Below are 16,929 nucleotides of genomic sequence, written 5' to 3'. Positions count from 1 at the left end.
CTGCAGTCGCTCGTCCCCATAGAAAATCGTCAATCCTGGGTAGCAGAATGCTGTTTAGTACCCGCTGCCCGGGAACCATGATTGAGGTGTCAACACCTCTGATCACTTCACCCGATGGACGACCATTTCACTCGTTCCTTAGGGGATCTGTGGAACCTTTAGACGGACAGATTATCTTGAACGAGTGTTCATAGAAGCGGTAATTCCCGATAATTGGCCCTGTAAATCCAGCTTTAGACTACAAGCAACCAAGTTGTATGTAGCTGTAGTATGGCATCCATAGAAGTCTCCGGGCCCATACTGTTCCTCTATATGCCTTCAATTTGATAAAAATCATGCCGTGTTCCACTGGATGGCATATTACAGATATGTGCTCTCTGTTAGTAGCATAGAAACATTGCTTTTAGGGCAGAATACTTCTGTAATGCTGTGCATACAATCAGTGGTGTACATAGAGACGTAAGGGCCCCATAGCAAGGATCAAACCAGGCCCCCCACACGGGACAGAAGGGTTTCTGCCAAAAACCTTTTCCACGACCCTTGGGCCGATTTTTTCCACTGCCTCATTTGCTAAAAGTTGTTCCTTTAGAGCAGGGATGCTCAACCGGCGGCCCTCCAGCTGTTGTAAAATTACAACTCCCACAATGCCCTGCTGTAGGTTGATAGCTGTAGGCTGTCCGAGAATGCTGGGAGTTGTAGTTTTGAAACAGCTGGAGGGCCGCAGGTTGGGCATGCCTGCTTTAGAGGGTAGAGTCCTGACCAAGTTTTCACCTCCAGTAGAAGAGGAGATAACCCCAACTAAGACTGGGCCCCCTCTTGCCCTGGGCCACATAGCAGTCGCCTGGTCTGCCACTATTGTGGTTACGCCCCTGCATATATGGAGTTCGCGTGACCCCGTCTGATATAGAAAAGTCCTAAAAACGTCTATAAGGTCACTGTGAATTAATAGTGGTATACCCTCCTCCCACTGAGGACCAGCCTTATTTAGCCTGAGAAGAACACGTCTAGAAAGAGTGTCTCGTTCTGGAGGACACTGTATGTCTACATTGATGCCAGTTAGATTGGTGTAATTCTTTATTTTACCTGTGGTGGCGCTGCAGAGCGAGCCCTAGACCACCCTGTGATATCCAAGCAGATAACTCCTTTTGAAGGTCGTACATTAGAATAAAGATAAACTATAGTGAGATCCGTTAACAGCAGCTTGTGGACTGGTTCCCCAGTATCACCCCAATTTTTGCCTACAATAAATGGAGGGTATTTTTATGAAGAATTAGACATTTTCTGACTGTAGCCTCCTTCGCTAGTAGCCCCAGCAGCCAGTGAGGCTTGACGCACATTGTGATACAGGCCGGGGCCGGTTTATGGGGCAGGAATACTATTAATTACCAGCCTGTCGATGCACACAAACTCTTAATTGTAAATCAGAACAATGCAATCACGAACACCGAGGGAAGTCTGTAACAGTGAAATGTTTGCAAGGCCCTCGGTCACACGATATAAGGCAGGTAATGGCGCCAGAAACGGCGAGAGCCGGTCTCCTGTACGCTGCACATTATGTCACATAGAGGAGGGGGTGAGAAGCCATTGCAAGGTGCTGGTATAGCATACGCCTTGGTCTGAATAGACCTGCAGTGATCAGCCAGCCAGGAGCACACCTGCTTTATGTGAAACATTGCTTACTAGTTTTAATGAAGTGTATTAACCGAATAGCAGCAGAATATTCATCCAGCTCTGTTTATGGCACACTCTCGAGTACATTTACTGTTTGTCAGAAGTGCAAACTAGTGAACATATGAAGCTTTAAGACAGGCCATCTGTTAGTCTTAGGCTCTTGGATGACGGTCAAACTACTCTAAAAATAAGCACGTCTGACTGCAAGGGGCAGCGAGCATGGTTTTCATTCACCCGCTGGAAAGAATTGGTAAAAAAAAAATAATGATATACTGTGTATATCATTATCTATGTTTCTATGTGTATATATATACAATTTATTTATTTATTTTTCATGTATTTACAAATTGAAACAAGTGAAATAAAAATAAATAAATACAAATGTTTATTTATAAATGACTGAAGAAATTGTAGTAATATTCTATCTAAAGAATATATAGCATGTATAATACGTATTGGTAGGGGGTCAGTACGGTGAGGGTCCAGGAGCTAGGACCCAGAGATGTGTGAATGTGAAAACGGGTATTCATTACGTTACAGGGGTTCGTTGTCGTATTCCTACATACATTTCTATACACGTATGTTTGGCTTCGAGTGTAATAAATACCAGGCTCTGAGCATGCCATGGTTCTGTATCGTTCCAGAGAGCAGAGTTCCTATTGAGCACTTCATTATCAGATTTTGAGGCACGTAACATTCCGTTATTGACTCGCCTGTCGCAATCAATGGCGCAGCCGCGCAGATTCCACATGCAGCCCTTCTGCTTTCAGACTGTGCGCCCCCCCCCCCCCCAATCTATTGATGATGGTGCATTATCTTTTAAATGACACGGGCTAAACGAGTATGGATTTGTCTTGGTGTGGATGGTAAATGTACAGTACTTGCTTTCTTTGCGTATAGATCAATCGTATACATTGCACGGATTCATCCCCCCGAAACTCTAGATTTTACTACCGTGCATATTAGAAAATAAAACCTCTTGAAAAATGACACCAATAAACCCATGCGTGCCAAAACTGTGGGATCCGTTTTCTGCCCCCCCCTTATTTGGAGATCTCCATAACCCTTATGTCGGTCTTTTATGATCGCCATCTTGTGGTCACTCGACTACATGGCAAGCGTCAGAAACTCCATTTCTCCTAAATGGGGTCACCGCCCCCCAGGAGAGACGGCCCTCTGAATGGAAGGTTCATTAGTTAACTATTTCCTCAAGACAATTTTCATTAAGCGCATGTCATTAGAAGGATGGAGTGTCATTCATCAGCTTCTTTGCAGATTACACTTGCAATTTATACCCACGTATCAAACTGGAAATGCTTAACCCGTGTGGTGCCCAAAGCGGTCAGCGAAGCTGTCGAAAAAATTAAAACCTGATTTTTCCACTGTAAAAAAATAAATAAATAAATAATATTCATTTCTGTTTAGTTGCTTACAGTCAAATGTTCACGTATGAAGTTAATTTGGAACCAGTTTATATTGCTATTCAGCTGCCTACTGTGTTGCCTCCCTTAGTGCCACCTGCCTGTACCCAACGCTTCTTGGCCAGTAAAAATAGCGCACTACATGCAGTGATTACTACATCTGTAGAGCCTTTCTGCATAGCGGTGTGTTTTTTTTTTTTTTTTGTGTTATCAGGTAACAATTGTCTTTCTGCTTCTTTTGGATGTTATAATTGTGAGTGTTGTATGCATCACCTGATTGCCAGCTAAAATTGAATAGGGTTTTTATAGAATTAGAAAAACATGGCTGCTTTCTTCCGAAAACAGCAGCGCACCTGTCCAGAGATTGTGTGAGGTATTGCAGCCCAGCCCTTTTTGCTTCCATTGCATAGAGGCCATAGATCGGTGTGGCGCTGTTTCTGATGGAAAACAACCATGTTTTTGTAATTCTGTACAAACCAACATCTTCTGAGTGGTAGGCATTCTTTTCATGGTCCCCCTCCTGTCACCTGTCATATCCATTTATCCATCTTATTGATTAGCACGTTTTTATTTATAAGCACCTCTATTATATGGATGTATGGCAAATATTGTGCGCTACAAAATTCCTGTATACTTGACTTGTATACATTGTGTAAAAAAAATCCTTGTATACATTGTATATAAATACTTGTATACAGTGTATAAAACTTCTTGTATAACCATCCTGTCAGGGGCTGACTGGGGACTAAAAGTGGCCTTGGAAAATAACCTAAGAGTGGCCCCATGTCGTAGGCGGGTCCAAATGAAGAGAAGAAGGGGCAGCACAAGTAGGCAGGGACGACAGAAGTAGGTAGGACCTGCAATACCATAGTGCAACACAATACACTGTGCAGATGCGAATATCACAGTGCAGCGCGAAAGACCGCCGCACTCGTCTTTAGGGCGGTGATACAGTTAAGTTCACCAGGACACCTGCGACCGTTGACCAGGTGCATAAGTCCCTGATAGGCTTGAGCGAATCGAGCTTCAGATAATAGATCCAAAGTCGATTTGTTGAAAAACGTTGTTGTTACCGAGGTACCAGACCGTTCCAAAGCCCACTTCGGATTCCTGTTTTTAAATACGCAGATAGGAAAACTGTAGTAATTCACTGAAGTCTTGCGCGACTTCGGCCGGGACGAAGTTTGACTACTCGGAACCAATACATTTTAATGCTCTATGGAAACCGCATTAAAAACAATGTTTTTAAACAAATCGACTTTGGATCTCTAATCTGAAGCTCGATTTGCTCAAACCTAGTACCTGATGCCCCCAGATCATTATGTACCCAGCTGGCAGCCATGAAGAGGGCTCTGGCGAACCCCTTTAGCTTTGGGTCCACCGGAAAATTTCCCTATAGGGTTTATGACCTGTAGGCCCCCTGATCCTTGTATACTTGTAAATGTTTTATAAAAATCCTTGTATACATTGTATAAAAATCCTTGTATGCTTATACATTGTATATACATTCTTGTATACATTATTTTAAAAAATCCTTGTATATATTGTATAACAATCCTTGTATACTGTAGTTGTATGTTTTATAAAAATCCTTGTATATATTGTATAACAATCCTTGTATACTGTAGTTGTATGTTTTATAAAAATCCTTGTATACACTGTATATAAATTATTGTATATTTGTATACATGATATATAAATTATTGTATACATTGTAAAAAAAAAAATCCTTGTATACACAATATATAAATTATTGTATACATTGTAAAAAAAAAAAAATCCTTGTATACGTTGTAAATAAATTATTGTATACATTGTAAAAAAATCCTTGCTTGCGTTGTATAAAAGTTCCTGTATACTTGCCCACATTGTATAAAAGCCGTATTAGGTTATTTGCCAGGCTGAGGCTTATTCCCTGCGCCAGTCACATAGGGCCTGTGTGTCTGAATGGTGGCTTCCGTACATCTCCACCATACATGCCCGGGTACCGACTCTGGCACTGAAAAGGTTATCACCAAAATGAACATGTGTTGCTGTAAAGCAGTCTGGAATTCAGCTGGATCTGCTCAGGCATTTCTAGGGTTGTAAACACTCGTCTCTGCCAATTTCTTTTCTCCTGGCAAAGCAACTCTCTCTCTCCAGTTGTTGCAGAGAACAAAGGATACAACACGGCAAACGGCCTGAAGGTGATGGGAAGGGATTTTATTTTTTTTTTAAAGAAAAAAAAAAATCCCCCAGGGTAGACTTTCTCCCTTTCCCGTTGCTACTTATTTCTCTTCTCCTCTCTGCATGGATTGTAATCCTGGTGGCAGCACGAGGCTGGTACAAGGGGGGAAGAAAAATGTGATGTGTGTTCATGTCAGCGTCCGTACAAAGAAGTCTGTGTCATATTGGCAGCCATTCCTTACCAGCTTTCTTTTCCTTCATTTTTGTCTTTTTTTTTTTTTTTTTTGTGATAAATGAGAGGCTTTTATGTGGAGCTCTTCATAAATGGTACTGAGTAGGAGGGTATGGGCACGCTTTCTATTATTGCGCCCCTCATGCATTTCTCCTTTCTTCGTCTCTTTAGAACCACACGTTGAGCCAGCACGCACAGTGAGCCGGTGGCACTACAGGACTTCTCTCCGCAGAAGACTTGACGGAGGCGCAGTGGGGAAAACCATTTGAACATTACATCCAATCAAAGTGTCATTTGCAACCCAGATGTAAAACTCTAATGATTTGGCCATGAGGCGCTGCTATTATAAGCAGCTGGAAATGAATATTAATGGGAGAGATTAAAAGTATTTCATGCGCAGTATTTTTATTGTCCTGCTTCTTACTAGTGTTCTTTAGAGCTTCTGCTTCTGACTGAATTTATAGTGTTAGAATAATCAGTTCCGATGTCGTCGTCTTTTTGTTGCTTCTTGTATTATATTGATAGTTCAGAGCTTGAAGTGTTATTATTTTTATTTTGACTTCTTTCTGTTTTTTTTTTCCCTGCATCATTTAATTGCAATTATTATTATTTTTTTGTTGTGTGTTTTGTGATGTGATGGATCGGCAGCTGTCTATTCCATTTTATGATTTGATTCTAATTTTTTTTTTACTTAAAGATTAAAAAAATAAATACATTTTAAAGCTTTGATTGGATTTTTCAGTTCACAGAGGACGGTCTATTGAATATATCAGCAACTGGATGGTCTGCTTTTTAAATGTGACTTTATCTGATTTGCAATAACTAAAGTACAGTTCAATAAAGGGAAATAATTTTAAAATCCAAGCGTCAGGTATTTGTCTCTTTCTGATAATTCTGATAATTTTTTATGCAATGTGTACATAGGTATGGAAAAAAACAGCCATAACATTAAAGGGCACCTGTCCTACGGACAGGCAGCAGGTTATAGAGCAGGAGGAGCTGAGCAGATTGATGTATAGTTTTATAGGAAAATATTGAGTATAACCTGTATTTTATTCATTTAGATCTCTGCTCATTCTCGGCTTTGGTCAAGAAGGTGGTTCTATCAGTGACTGACAACCTTTCTTCTATGGGCTCATGCGCACAAACGTTTTTTTGCGTTCCATATATGGGCCATATTTTGATTCCGTACACTGAACCATTCATTTCAATCACTATGTGCTGTCCGCATCCGTTGCTCCGTTCCGTGGCCCCGCAAAAATGATGAGGCATGTCCTATTCTTGTCCGTTTTGCGGACAAGAATAGGCATTTCTATAATGGGCCTCCTGTTCCGTTCCGCAAATTGCGGAAGGCACACGGGCAGCATCCGTTTTTTGCGGATCCGCAATTTGCAGACCGCAAACAACGCCACGGTTGTGTGCATGAGCCCTATAACTGAGCATATAGAGAGAGCTGTCAATCACTGATAGAACGGCCTCCTTGAAGTACAAGTTATGCAGAACCTTTTCATCTAAAACTATATAGCAATCTGCTCAGCTCCTCCTGCTCTATAATAGGCTTTACCGCATTTTCATGGTGATATGTTCCCTTTAAAACAACTGACAGTGAAGTGAACAGCATACATTATCTTGTGTCATTTGATATTCATCAAGGGGTTGGAAAACTTTAGGCAGCAAGCAAGCAGTTAGTTCTTGGAGGTGATAGCGGAAGCAAGAAAAATGGGCAAGCGAAAGGATCTGAGCAACACGGGCCAAATTGTGATGTCTAGAATACACAACCTCTCCAAAACAGCAGGACATGCGGGTGTTCCCAATATGCAGTGGTTCATACCTACCAGAAGGGATCCAACAGCCATACATTTCTCATACAGCAGCAATGTATATTTACACAGTGGACATTCAGTTGTGCTCCCAATGCATCCAATGTTAAAAATAAAATAAAAAGTTGTAAAAACTTTTTTAAAAACAAGTGTTTTTATTGACTGGCACATGCATAAAAAAGTTTCACTGGTGTCGCATACACGGCACATTTAGAGGTAAAGACCCCTTCTTCAGGTCAGAAAAAGACATGTACTGTGCACAGCAATCACTACATATGTAGACCTGTATGGAAAAACCTGACCCTAACAAATTCAGCAATTATGAGAATAAAGCTACAATTCACACTGGATCAGACCATTAGACTAAGCCCTCTTCTACACTAGCGTTGTTGATTTCTGTTGTTTTGTTCTGTTCTAGTTTACAGGTTCTTCTGGGTTCACAAGTTCAATGTCCATAAATACAGATAAGTTGGCACGTAAGTCCGGTACTAAAATCTTAAAGGAACACTCCAAGAACAAACCTGTGCACTGTGTCATGCATAGTGCAGGGTCTGCTGGGGTGGTGCATAACATGGACATTTGAAGAACACCAAAGATGGAAGTCATACACTGTCCACTAAGGCCCCCGATAGGGGTGGTTAAAGCAGGAAGTTGGTGGTGTAGCTCCAGCCAATAGAAGCAGAGCAGAAAGTGATGTCATAGAGGGAGGAATCTTATTGGCTACTTCACCTGTACAGGCCAGCACCATGCAGCTATTCTGTTTTTGTAGCGTTGTGGCTGGACTATTTTGGGCTTCAAAAGGGTTGTCTGTGACAAACACTTATCCTCTAGCCACAGGATAGAAGATGTGTCTGATCGTCGGGGATTCTAGAGCTGGGGCCTGCACCAATCTCAAGAACAGAAGTTAAAGGATGTTCTTTGGCAATTATTTAAAATGACCACAAGCATCCTGTCCTAGAATATGAGCAGAACTGGGGTATGTACCCCAAAAAGGAACCAATGAAAACTATAAGTCACCCGACAAAAAATAAGACCTGGTAAAGCTCCTTTATGGTCCATTCACACGTCCGTGGTGTATTGCGGATCCGCAATACACCCAGCCGGCACCCCCCATAGAACTGCCTATTCTTATCCGCACCCGTTCCCGATATTGCGGAACAGATGCGGACGTGGGAATAGACCCTTAATGGGGAAACATAAAAATGGTGAGAATCTTTGATTGCGGCAACACAAAAACTAGTTTCAAAATTATTATTTTTTTTTAAATCTAAAAATGTGTTATGGTCATAATTATGACTACATTCTCTCTTTTTATGAATCAGTGACCTAAACTGTAGAGCATATTTGAGATGGCTGCAGCAGTGCTTTATAAAATAGTAAAATATTTTTTCTCTAAAAACATTTGGGGACATTCACGAATGCTTTTACACCTATTGCGACGTAAAAAAAAGGCAGCAAATGATGACGTGTGCCATATTTGCACCTTAATTTGCAACCTTTTAAGCTTCTTGCCACAAAAATGAGGCAGGGCCTAGTGTACTCTGTCGGATTTACTATAACTGAAGCCAGAAAGTGGTGTAAGTTATAGCTGAAGTCTGTGCCAGCTCCTTGCTGGAGTAGAATTGAGTTTCTGCTGCACAGCAGAGCAGAGATGCGCCTCATTTATTAAAAGGCATCTGTTTCGTAATAAATTATATGCATCTTACTCCGGCACATGGAGATCAAGGCTGGCTTATGGGAACGCCAGTCTTGATAAATCTCCTCCATTGTCATTTCAAATAGAAATAACTATATTGTTAGCATTCAATACAGCAGACTGGCACTGAGTGCTATCATTTTTTCAGCACATACCACAGATGCTTGATTTAAAAACAAGTCAGCACCTTAAACTTTTTGCAATGACCCTCAAGCCAGTCCTGTACAATTATTGCAGTCTGACAGGTGCCTTAGCCTGCTGAAAGAGGCCACTGCCATCCAAAGAAGAAAACATGACTCGTCAGACCAAGCCAAGTTCTTCCATTGCTCCATGATCCAGTTTCGATGCATTTGTGCCAATTGTAGGCTCTTTTGTGGTAGACTGGGTCAGCATGGGCACACCTTTCTATCTTCACAAATCTGCAGTCACATGCACAGAAATGTATGATGTACTGTCTGTTCTGACCCCTATCATGGCCAGCATGACTATTTTCAGCAATTTGTGCTACAGTAGGGTTAGACTTTGCTCCCTACACACCTCAATGAGCCTTGGGGAACCCTTACCCTGTCGACTGTTCACCAAATATCATTCCTTGGACCCCTCTTGGTAGATACTAACAGATGAATACTGGGAACACCCAACAAGACCTGTACTTTGGGGACACTGATTCTAGTCATTACAATTTTTCCCCTTGTCAAAGTTGCTCAGATCCTTATTCTTGCCCATTTTTCCTGCTCCCAAAACATCAACTTAAAAGGGACTCTGTCGCCACATAGTTTGAAATTTAGCCTTCCCCATGTGCAAATGTGCGCTTGTCGGCATATTTCAATGCTCTTGGTCCCATCTTTATAAGTGTCCTCATCTGAAGAAATAAGCATTTTAAGTTTATACTGATGAGCCTCTGGGTGCAACGAGGCCATTGCCCTTGCACCTCGTTGCACATGAGGCTCCACTCATCTTGCTTCCAGGCCATGCTCCCACCACTTTGACTGGCAGGGCAGTGAAAATGTTCTCACGCCTGGCCCTGAAGTCCTGCAGCAGCGCATACCACACACTCATCGTACAGGGATAGAAATTGCTGTGCAGCATTTAGTCTGCCTGGTGATGTTCATCCCAGTACTGCACATGCGCCAAATGTGCTGGCACGAGATTTCGGGATTAGGCGTGAGAACATTTTCGCTGTCTGGCCCTGTCAGTCAAAGTGGTGAGGGAGTGACCTGGAAACAAGGTAAGAGGAGCCTCAGGGACAACGGCTACGCCCCTGTGGCACCCAGAGACTCATTAGCATGTACTTAAAGCTCTTATTTCTCCAGATTGGGAGTACTTATAAAGATGGGACCAAGAGCATTGAAATATGCTGACAAGCACACATCTGGTCATGTGGAAGGTTAAAATTCATGGTATGTGGTGAGAGATTTCCTTTAAGAACTACAGGGGTCATTTATTAAGACTGGTGTTTTAGACCCCGGTCTTAATAACCCCTATAGCTGACGGCGGATCCACCAGAGTTATGTAGAAAATGGTAAATGAGACAGGTCTGCCGGCACATCCCCTTTCCCGCCCACTTCTAATATAGGCGTATTTCTGGTTAGTAAATGACCCCCTAACTGTTCACTTTCTGCCTTAAATATCCTACCTAATATATACACTCACCTAAAGAATTATTAGGAACACCTGTTCTATTTCTCATTAATGCAATTATCTAGTCAACCAATCACATGGCAGTTGCTTCAATGCATTTAGGGGGGTGGTCCTGGTCAAGACAAACTCCTGAACTCCAAACTGAATGTCAGAATGGGAAAGAAAGGTGATTTAAGCAATTTTGAGCGTGGCATGGTTGTTGGTGCCAGACGGGCCGGTCTGAGTATTTCACAATCTGCTCAGTTACTGGGATTTTCACGCACAACCATTTCTAGGGTTTACAAAGAATGGTGTGAAAAGGGAAAAACATCCAGTATGCGGCAGTCCTGTGGGCGAAAATGCCTTGTGGATGCTAGAGGTCAGAGGAGAATGGGCCGACTGATTCAAGCTGATAGAAGAGCAACGTTGACTGAAAAACCCACTCGTTACAACCGAGGTATGCAGCAAAGCATTTGTGAAGCCACAACACGCACAACCTTGAGGCGGATGGGCTACAACAGCAGAAGACCCCACCGGGTACCACTCATCCCCACTAAAAATAGGAAAAAGAGGCTACAATTTGCACGAGCTCACCAAAATTGGACTGTTAAAGACTGGAAAAATGTTGCCTGGTCTGATGAGTCTCGATTTCTGTTGAGACATTCAAATGGTAGAGTCCGAATTTGGCGTAAACAGAATGAGAACATGTATCCATCCTCTGATGGCTACTTCCAGCAGGATAATGCACCATGTCACAAAGCTCGAATCATTTCAAATTGGTTTCCTGAACATGACAATGAGTTCACTGTACTAAAATGGCCCCACAGTCACCAGATCTCAACCCAATAGAGCATCTTTGGGATGTGGTGGAACGGGAGCTTCATGCCCTGGATGTGCATCCCTCAAATCTCCATCAACTGCAAGATGCTATCCTATCAATATGGGCCAACATTTCTAAAGAATGCTATCAGCACCTTGTTGAATCAATGCCACGTAGAATTAAGGCAGTTCTGAAGGCAAAAGGGGGTCCAACACCGTATTAGTATGGTGTTCCTAATAATTCTTTAGGTGAGTGTATATGTGTGTGTATATATATATATATATATATATATATATATATACACACACACACACAAGTCCAATATAGAGGCACTTCCAATATAAACAACAGGGTTCCAGGTACCAAGGTCCAATTAGATACATATGCAGGGGCGGATTGGAAACTTAAAGTGGCCCCATGTGGTTGGTGGGTCCAAATTGACAGAAGATGGGCCAAAACGTAGTAGGTGGGGACAACCGTAGTAGGTGGGACCTGCAATACTGTAGTGCAGCACAGAATACTGCCTCAGCAGAACTGACCACAGTATTTAACTGTATCACCGTTATGAAGACGGTACTACAGTTGAGTTCAGGAGGGCACCTGTGGCCGTTGAGTATTAGATCATTATGTACCTGGCCTGTGGCCATAAAGAGGGCTTGAATGGCCCCCAGGGCATCGGCCCACTGGGAAATTTCCATGTAGGGTCTATGGCCAATCCACCACTGTATACATGTCTCTGTTTATTACTTCATGTCTATGCAATTATATATATATATATTGTGAGGGGTAGCTTTCTTTCAGGGGATCATCCTCACAGATACGGCTTCAGGACACCAGGTTTAAGGTCCAAACAGTGCATTTATTGTGGCACACCAGCAAAAGCAGAACAACAAAACAATAAACACTCGCCCGTCCGGGCTCTAACTAATACATTAACGTCCCTGACTCACCTATTAGGTACAGTTCACACCCTGTGAACCGATGCGGCTTTCCCAGCCAATGTCCCACAGCCTCCTGGCTGTACAGAGCACAGTACACCCACTGTCTCGAATCAAATGTCTCTTGTGGGGGATTAAGGCTCAGTAGTCCGCCTGACTATGTCCCTGCGACCCTCCCAGGCGTCGCTGCATCCCCCAACTCCAGGCTACCACTGAGCCTCGTGGCCCCTCAGCCTTGCCCGGCTGAGACCACACTCCCAGAGCCTCCAGGCTTCTGTCCACGGGTAACACACTCCCCCCTTACTGACACACCGGGAGGTGCTTTATGCCAGCCTGAGTACCTCCAGCTGGTCTCACCTGTGGTGGAATAGAAGTGTGGACCGCACTATCCACCCCTTCCTTGCCTCTAACCTGTGTGAGATCTGTCACTGTCTCACAATATATATATATACACAGTACATACATACAGTATACTCTAGTTAACAATGTGAGCAGATGCCGCAGTGGAAAGTAGAAATAATTTTCCTTGGGTGAAGTGCATGTGGATTTCTGTATTTTGTAGTATTGGGCATACAGATATTCACTATTATTGACACAGGTATTTCCATTACCTGTTTTTCTACTTCTGAAGGGTTTATTGTAATCCGGGGCTGATGGTGAATACATTGTACTCGCTGTCATCCCTCGCTGCAGCTGCAGTATAGCATCAGGAGTCCGTGATCATCACTGTGAATAATTTGTGCCAGCTCCTGGGAAAAGAATCAGTTGGCCAGTTCTGTGATTCAGATCCAGTCCCCAGGCAAGGCTTTTTTTTCTAGTTCATTGGTGCCAGACTTTAAAGTAAAACATAGATATTTTAATATTCAATGCAGACATTACTTTTGTTTTATGCAGAGTCAATGTCTGACCAGGCGACTACATAACAAAACCACCTCTTGCTATATGCAGCCAGATGTAAATCACAGAGCCTTCATAGGGAACAGATCCACAGGATTTACTTTATGCTGTTAAAAACAAAGCAGGGCGCACCATAGGGTAATACCGTTGGTAGACAGATAAAATAAATGGTTCCAGTACAGGGCTCACCTTTTGTGGTTGTGCTATCTGTAGGCACAACTCTAGTAAAAGCTTGTCAATACATGTGATGGAGTCACGATTCGCTGGTGGATCTGCAGCCGCGGAGGGATGACTTCTTGTCGGAGATCCCTGAAGTCTCCAAGAAGTGATAGGATACAGAGGTAAAGAGATAAAATATCCCAGGGCGCAAGAATCCAATCCAGATAGTGGTAGTAAATAGAAAACTTTTTTATTGCAGAAGTACAACGCGTTTCGGGGAGTAGTTCCCCTTCATCAGTTACATAACACTGCATATGATATGCAGTGTTATGTACCTGATGAAGGGGAACTACTCCCCGAAACGCGTTGTACTTCTGCAATAAATAAGTTTTCTATTTACTACCACTATCTGGATTGGATTCTTGCGCCCTGGGATATTTTATCTCTTTACCTCTGTATTCATAGGGAACAGACACTGTACAGAAAGCGGGGGCACCCGTTTACTTTGCGGAGTAGAGTCTGCACGAAATATTACTTGGATTTATTATGTAAAAACACTGCCATTTCTTATATTTGTTCCACCCACTCCAACCAATAAAAATCGCATTAGACTCAGGTTACACCACAGATGATGCTACTTTTCTAGGTGGAATAGTAGGGCATTGGCTGTTTGCTTTGTGGCTCTTGATTACAGCTGCAACATTTGATGGCGGTCACTATGGGTAGTACACCTCGTATAGCCTTCATTCCCTGAGACAACTTCCCCACCCTGGAAGTAGTACCTGCCCCAGTAGCTCCATTCTGGAGGTTCACCACTTCATCAGTCCTGCTCCTACACTGTCCACAGACAAAAATGTAGAACGGCCTTGTGCCAGCTATGCCTATGTATTTGGCCCTTCTCAGGGGCAGACTGGGAACTTAAAGTTGCCCTGGAAAAAATACTAAGAGTGGCCCCGTTTTGTAGTCGGGTCCAAATTGATGGAAGGCAGGGCCAGAAATGCCATATTGTGGCACATTATACCAACCCAACAGAGCCAAATACCACAGTCCATCACAAAATACATCCCCAAAAACTTCCACTTGCCAGCCGTCAGGTTGGCTCAGGCGGCCCCCTGGGCATCGGCCCACCGGGAAATTTCCCTGTCAGGTTTAGAATCAATCCGCCCCTGGCCCCCTCTAGGAAAACAGGAGCTACTTAGGCCCATTGACCACTGAGATGTTAAAGAGCTTCTGTCAGCATGATCAATCTCATTTGCATAAATAATAAAAGTTTTTTTTATTGGGAACGCTGCAACTAATTTTTACAAGATGGTTATCATTTTACCCAGAAGGATCAACCTGCTGACTGATGCTCTTTAAAGGGACACTTCCATCATTTTCAATCTCTATATTAATAGAAAACCTTTTTCTTTTTGTTTTGTTTTGTTTTTTTTAGAGACTTTTTTACTCTTTTTTTTTTATTTCAGCAGTGCTATGCCATTGAAAATAAAATTATAAAATTGTCCCTCTGTAGCAGTCAACAAAGAGAGAGAACACTCCTTTATTGATATGGAACCTATTGTCAGTTTACTGCTGCTCTGATGGGAAAATGTCATCTGTTAGTGTAATAGTAGATTGTAGAATTGGAATAACAGTATGATAGCTCTGTTGTTGATAGGACTAGATAAAGAAGTCCACAGAAGAGCAGTGCATGTATCAGTGTAGGTGATGCTGTAATTGAGTCACTCACCCCCTTCACTCCCTGCTCGCAGTGAATGGTCTGACTGAGAAAATCATGCGAGGCCGTCTGCCGTGCTAAAAGTCCAAACAAAGGAGGAAGTTAAAGAGCCAGGAAAGGAAGTAGAATGTGTGAAGTGACTTAAAAAAAATCTTTCCAGAAAACCATCAACCTGTAAAAAATATTACATAAAATATTCTCATATAAGTTATTAATATGTGATTTTAAAAATTTATGGTACTATCCCTTTGGCCTCATGAACACGACCGTTGTTGTGTTCCGTGTCCGTTCTTCCGTTTTCCGTGATTTTCTGCGGACCCATTGACTTTCAATGGGTCCATTGAAAACTCAGAAAATGCACTGTTTGTCACCCGTGTCCATGATCCGTGTTTCCAGTCCGTCCAAAAAATATGACCTGTCCTATTTTTTTCACGGACAACGGTTCGCGGACCCATTCAAGTCAATGGGTCTGTGAAAAAACACGGAGGCACACAAGATTGTCATCTGTGTCCGTGATCCGTGTCCGTTTTTTTCCTATCATTTTCAAGGCAAACTTGACTTAAATTTTTTTTTTCACTTTTCATGTCTGGTGATCCTCCAAAAATCAAGGAAGACACACAGAAAAAAATACCGAAACGGATCACGGAACCCCGTTTTCCGGACCGTGAAAAAATACTGTCGTGTGCATGAGGCCTTTAAGTGAGATTAAGAATAGCACAATCTATGTCAAAGTGCGTACAGTTTTGATTTGAGGATTGTGTGTGTCCAGGGCTGGGCAAGATGAAGACTTTCGGAAGCATGACCCTCCAATGAACAATAATTAAAAAAGTTAAATGCAAGTGTTTAGAGAGGGCTCACCTGGATACTCAAAAATGGAAATGGGTGCTCCTACAAAGAGGATTCACCCAATCCTCTAAAAAAATTGGAATCAAAAAGGAGTATAGTAGGGCACACCAATATCTGGTTCCACACGGACAATTAGTATAATAATATTTATTTTAGCAATATACACTATTAAATACACAAAAAATATCACACTATAAAATAGTAAAATACATAAAATACATGCAGTAAAAACTATATATCTATATAAATATTAGTATACGGACAATTATCCGGTTTATATGGTTTTTACTGCATGTATTTTATGTATTTTACTATTTTATAGTGTGATATTTTTTGTGTATTTAATAGTGTATATTGCTAAAATAAATATTATTATACTAATTGTCCGTGTGGAACCAGATATTGGTGTGCCCTACTATACTCCTTTTTGATAATAATTAAAAAAGCCTCTAAAAGTGTGAGCTACAAAGTAGCACCAACCTAAAACATGGCCTCATGCAGACGAATGTATTTTGTTTCCGTGTCCGTTTCGTTTTTTTTTTTGCTGATAGGATGTGGACCCATTTATTTCAATGGGTCCGCATCCGTATTTCCGTTCCGTAGCCCCTCAAAAAAGATAGAACATGTCCGTTTTGCAGACAAAGATAGGTATTGTTACAATGGATCCGCAAAAATAATGGATGCCAAACTGATGCCATCCGTATTTTTTTGCGTATCCATGTTTTTTTGCGGACCGCAAAACACATACGGTCGTTTGAATGTAGCCTAAAACTGTTATATGATGAGGATCCTTATAAAATTAACTATTTATTAAAAACAGTTTCCTGTTGATGAATACAAGCAGTACCATATGTGTTTTATGCTGTTTTATGCATTTTTTTTTCTATTGGAGTCCATGAAAAAACAACAAAGATGAAAAAGGGTCT

At 42.0% G+C, this 16,929-nt stretch overlaps 1 protein-coding gene across 3 annotated transcripts in view; it reads left to right on the top strand.

Annotated features, from left to right (window-relative positions):
* The window catches only part of ZNF423 (zinc finger protein 423), a 251,791-nt gene extending 245,460 nt beyond the window's left edge, over positions 1-6,331 (top strand). For all 3 annotated transcript variants that reach the window (XM_040409704.1, XM_040409707.1, XM_040409705.1), the window contains one exon: positions 5,662-6,331. In XM_040409704.1, the coding sequence (XP_040265638.1) occupies positions 5,662-5,691 (30 nt within the window). In that variant the 3' untranslated portion in view covers positions 5,692-6,331. The remainder of the gene's footprint in view (positions 1-5,661) is intronic.
* The last annotated feature ends 10,598 nt before the right edge of the window (positions 6,332-16,929 follow it).

This window comes from Bufo bufo, chromosome 10 (genome assembly GCF_905171765.1).
Source record: "Bufo bufo chromosome 10, aBufBuf1.1, whole genome shotgun sequence".
In the NCBI taxonomy this organism is placed as follows: domain Eukaryota; kingdom Metazoa; phylum Chordata; class Amphibia; order Anura; family Bufonidae; genus Bufo; species Bufo bufo.
Note: the sequence above shows the minus strand (reverse complement) of the source record. Positions and strands in the feature narration are given on the sequence as shown.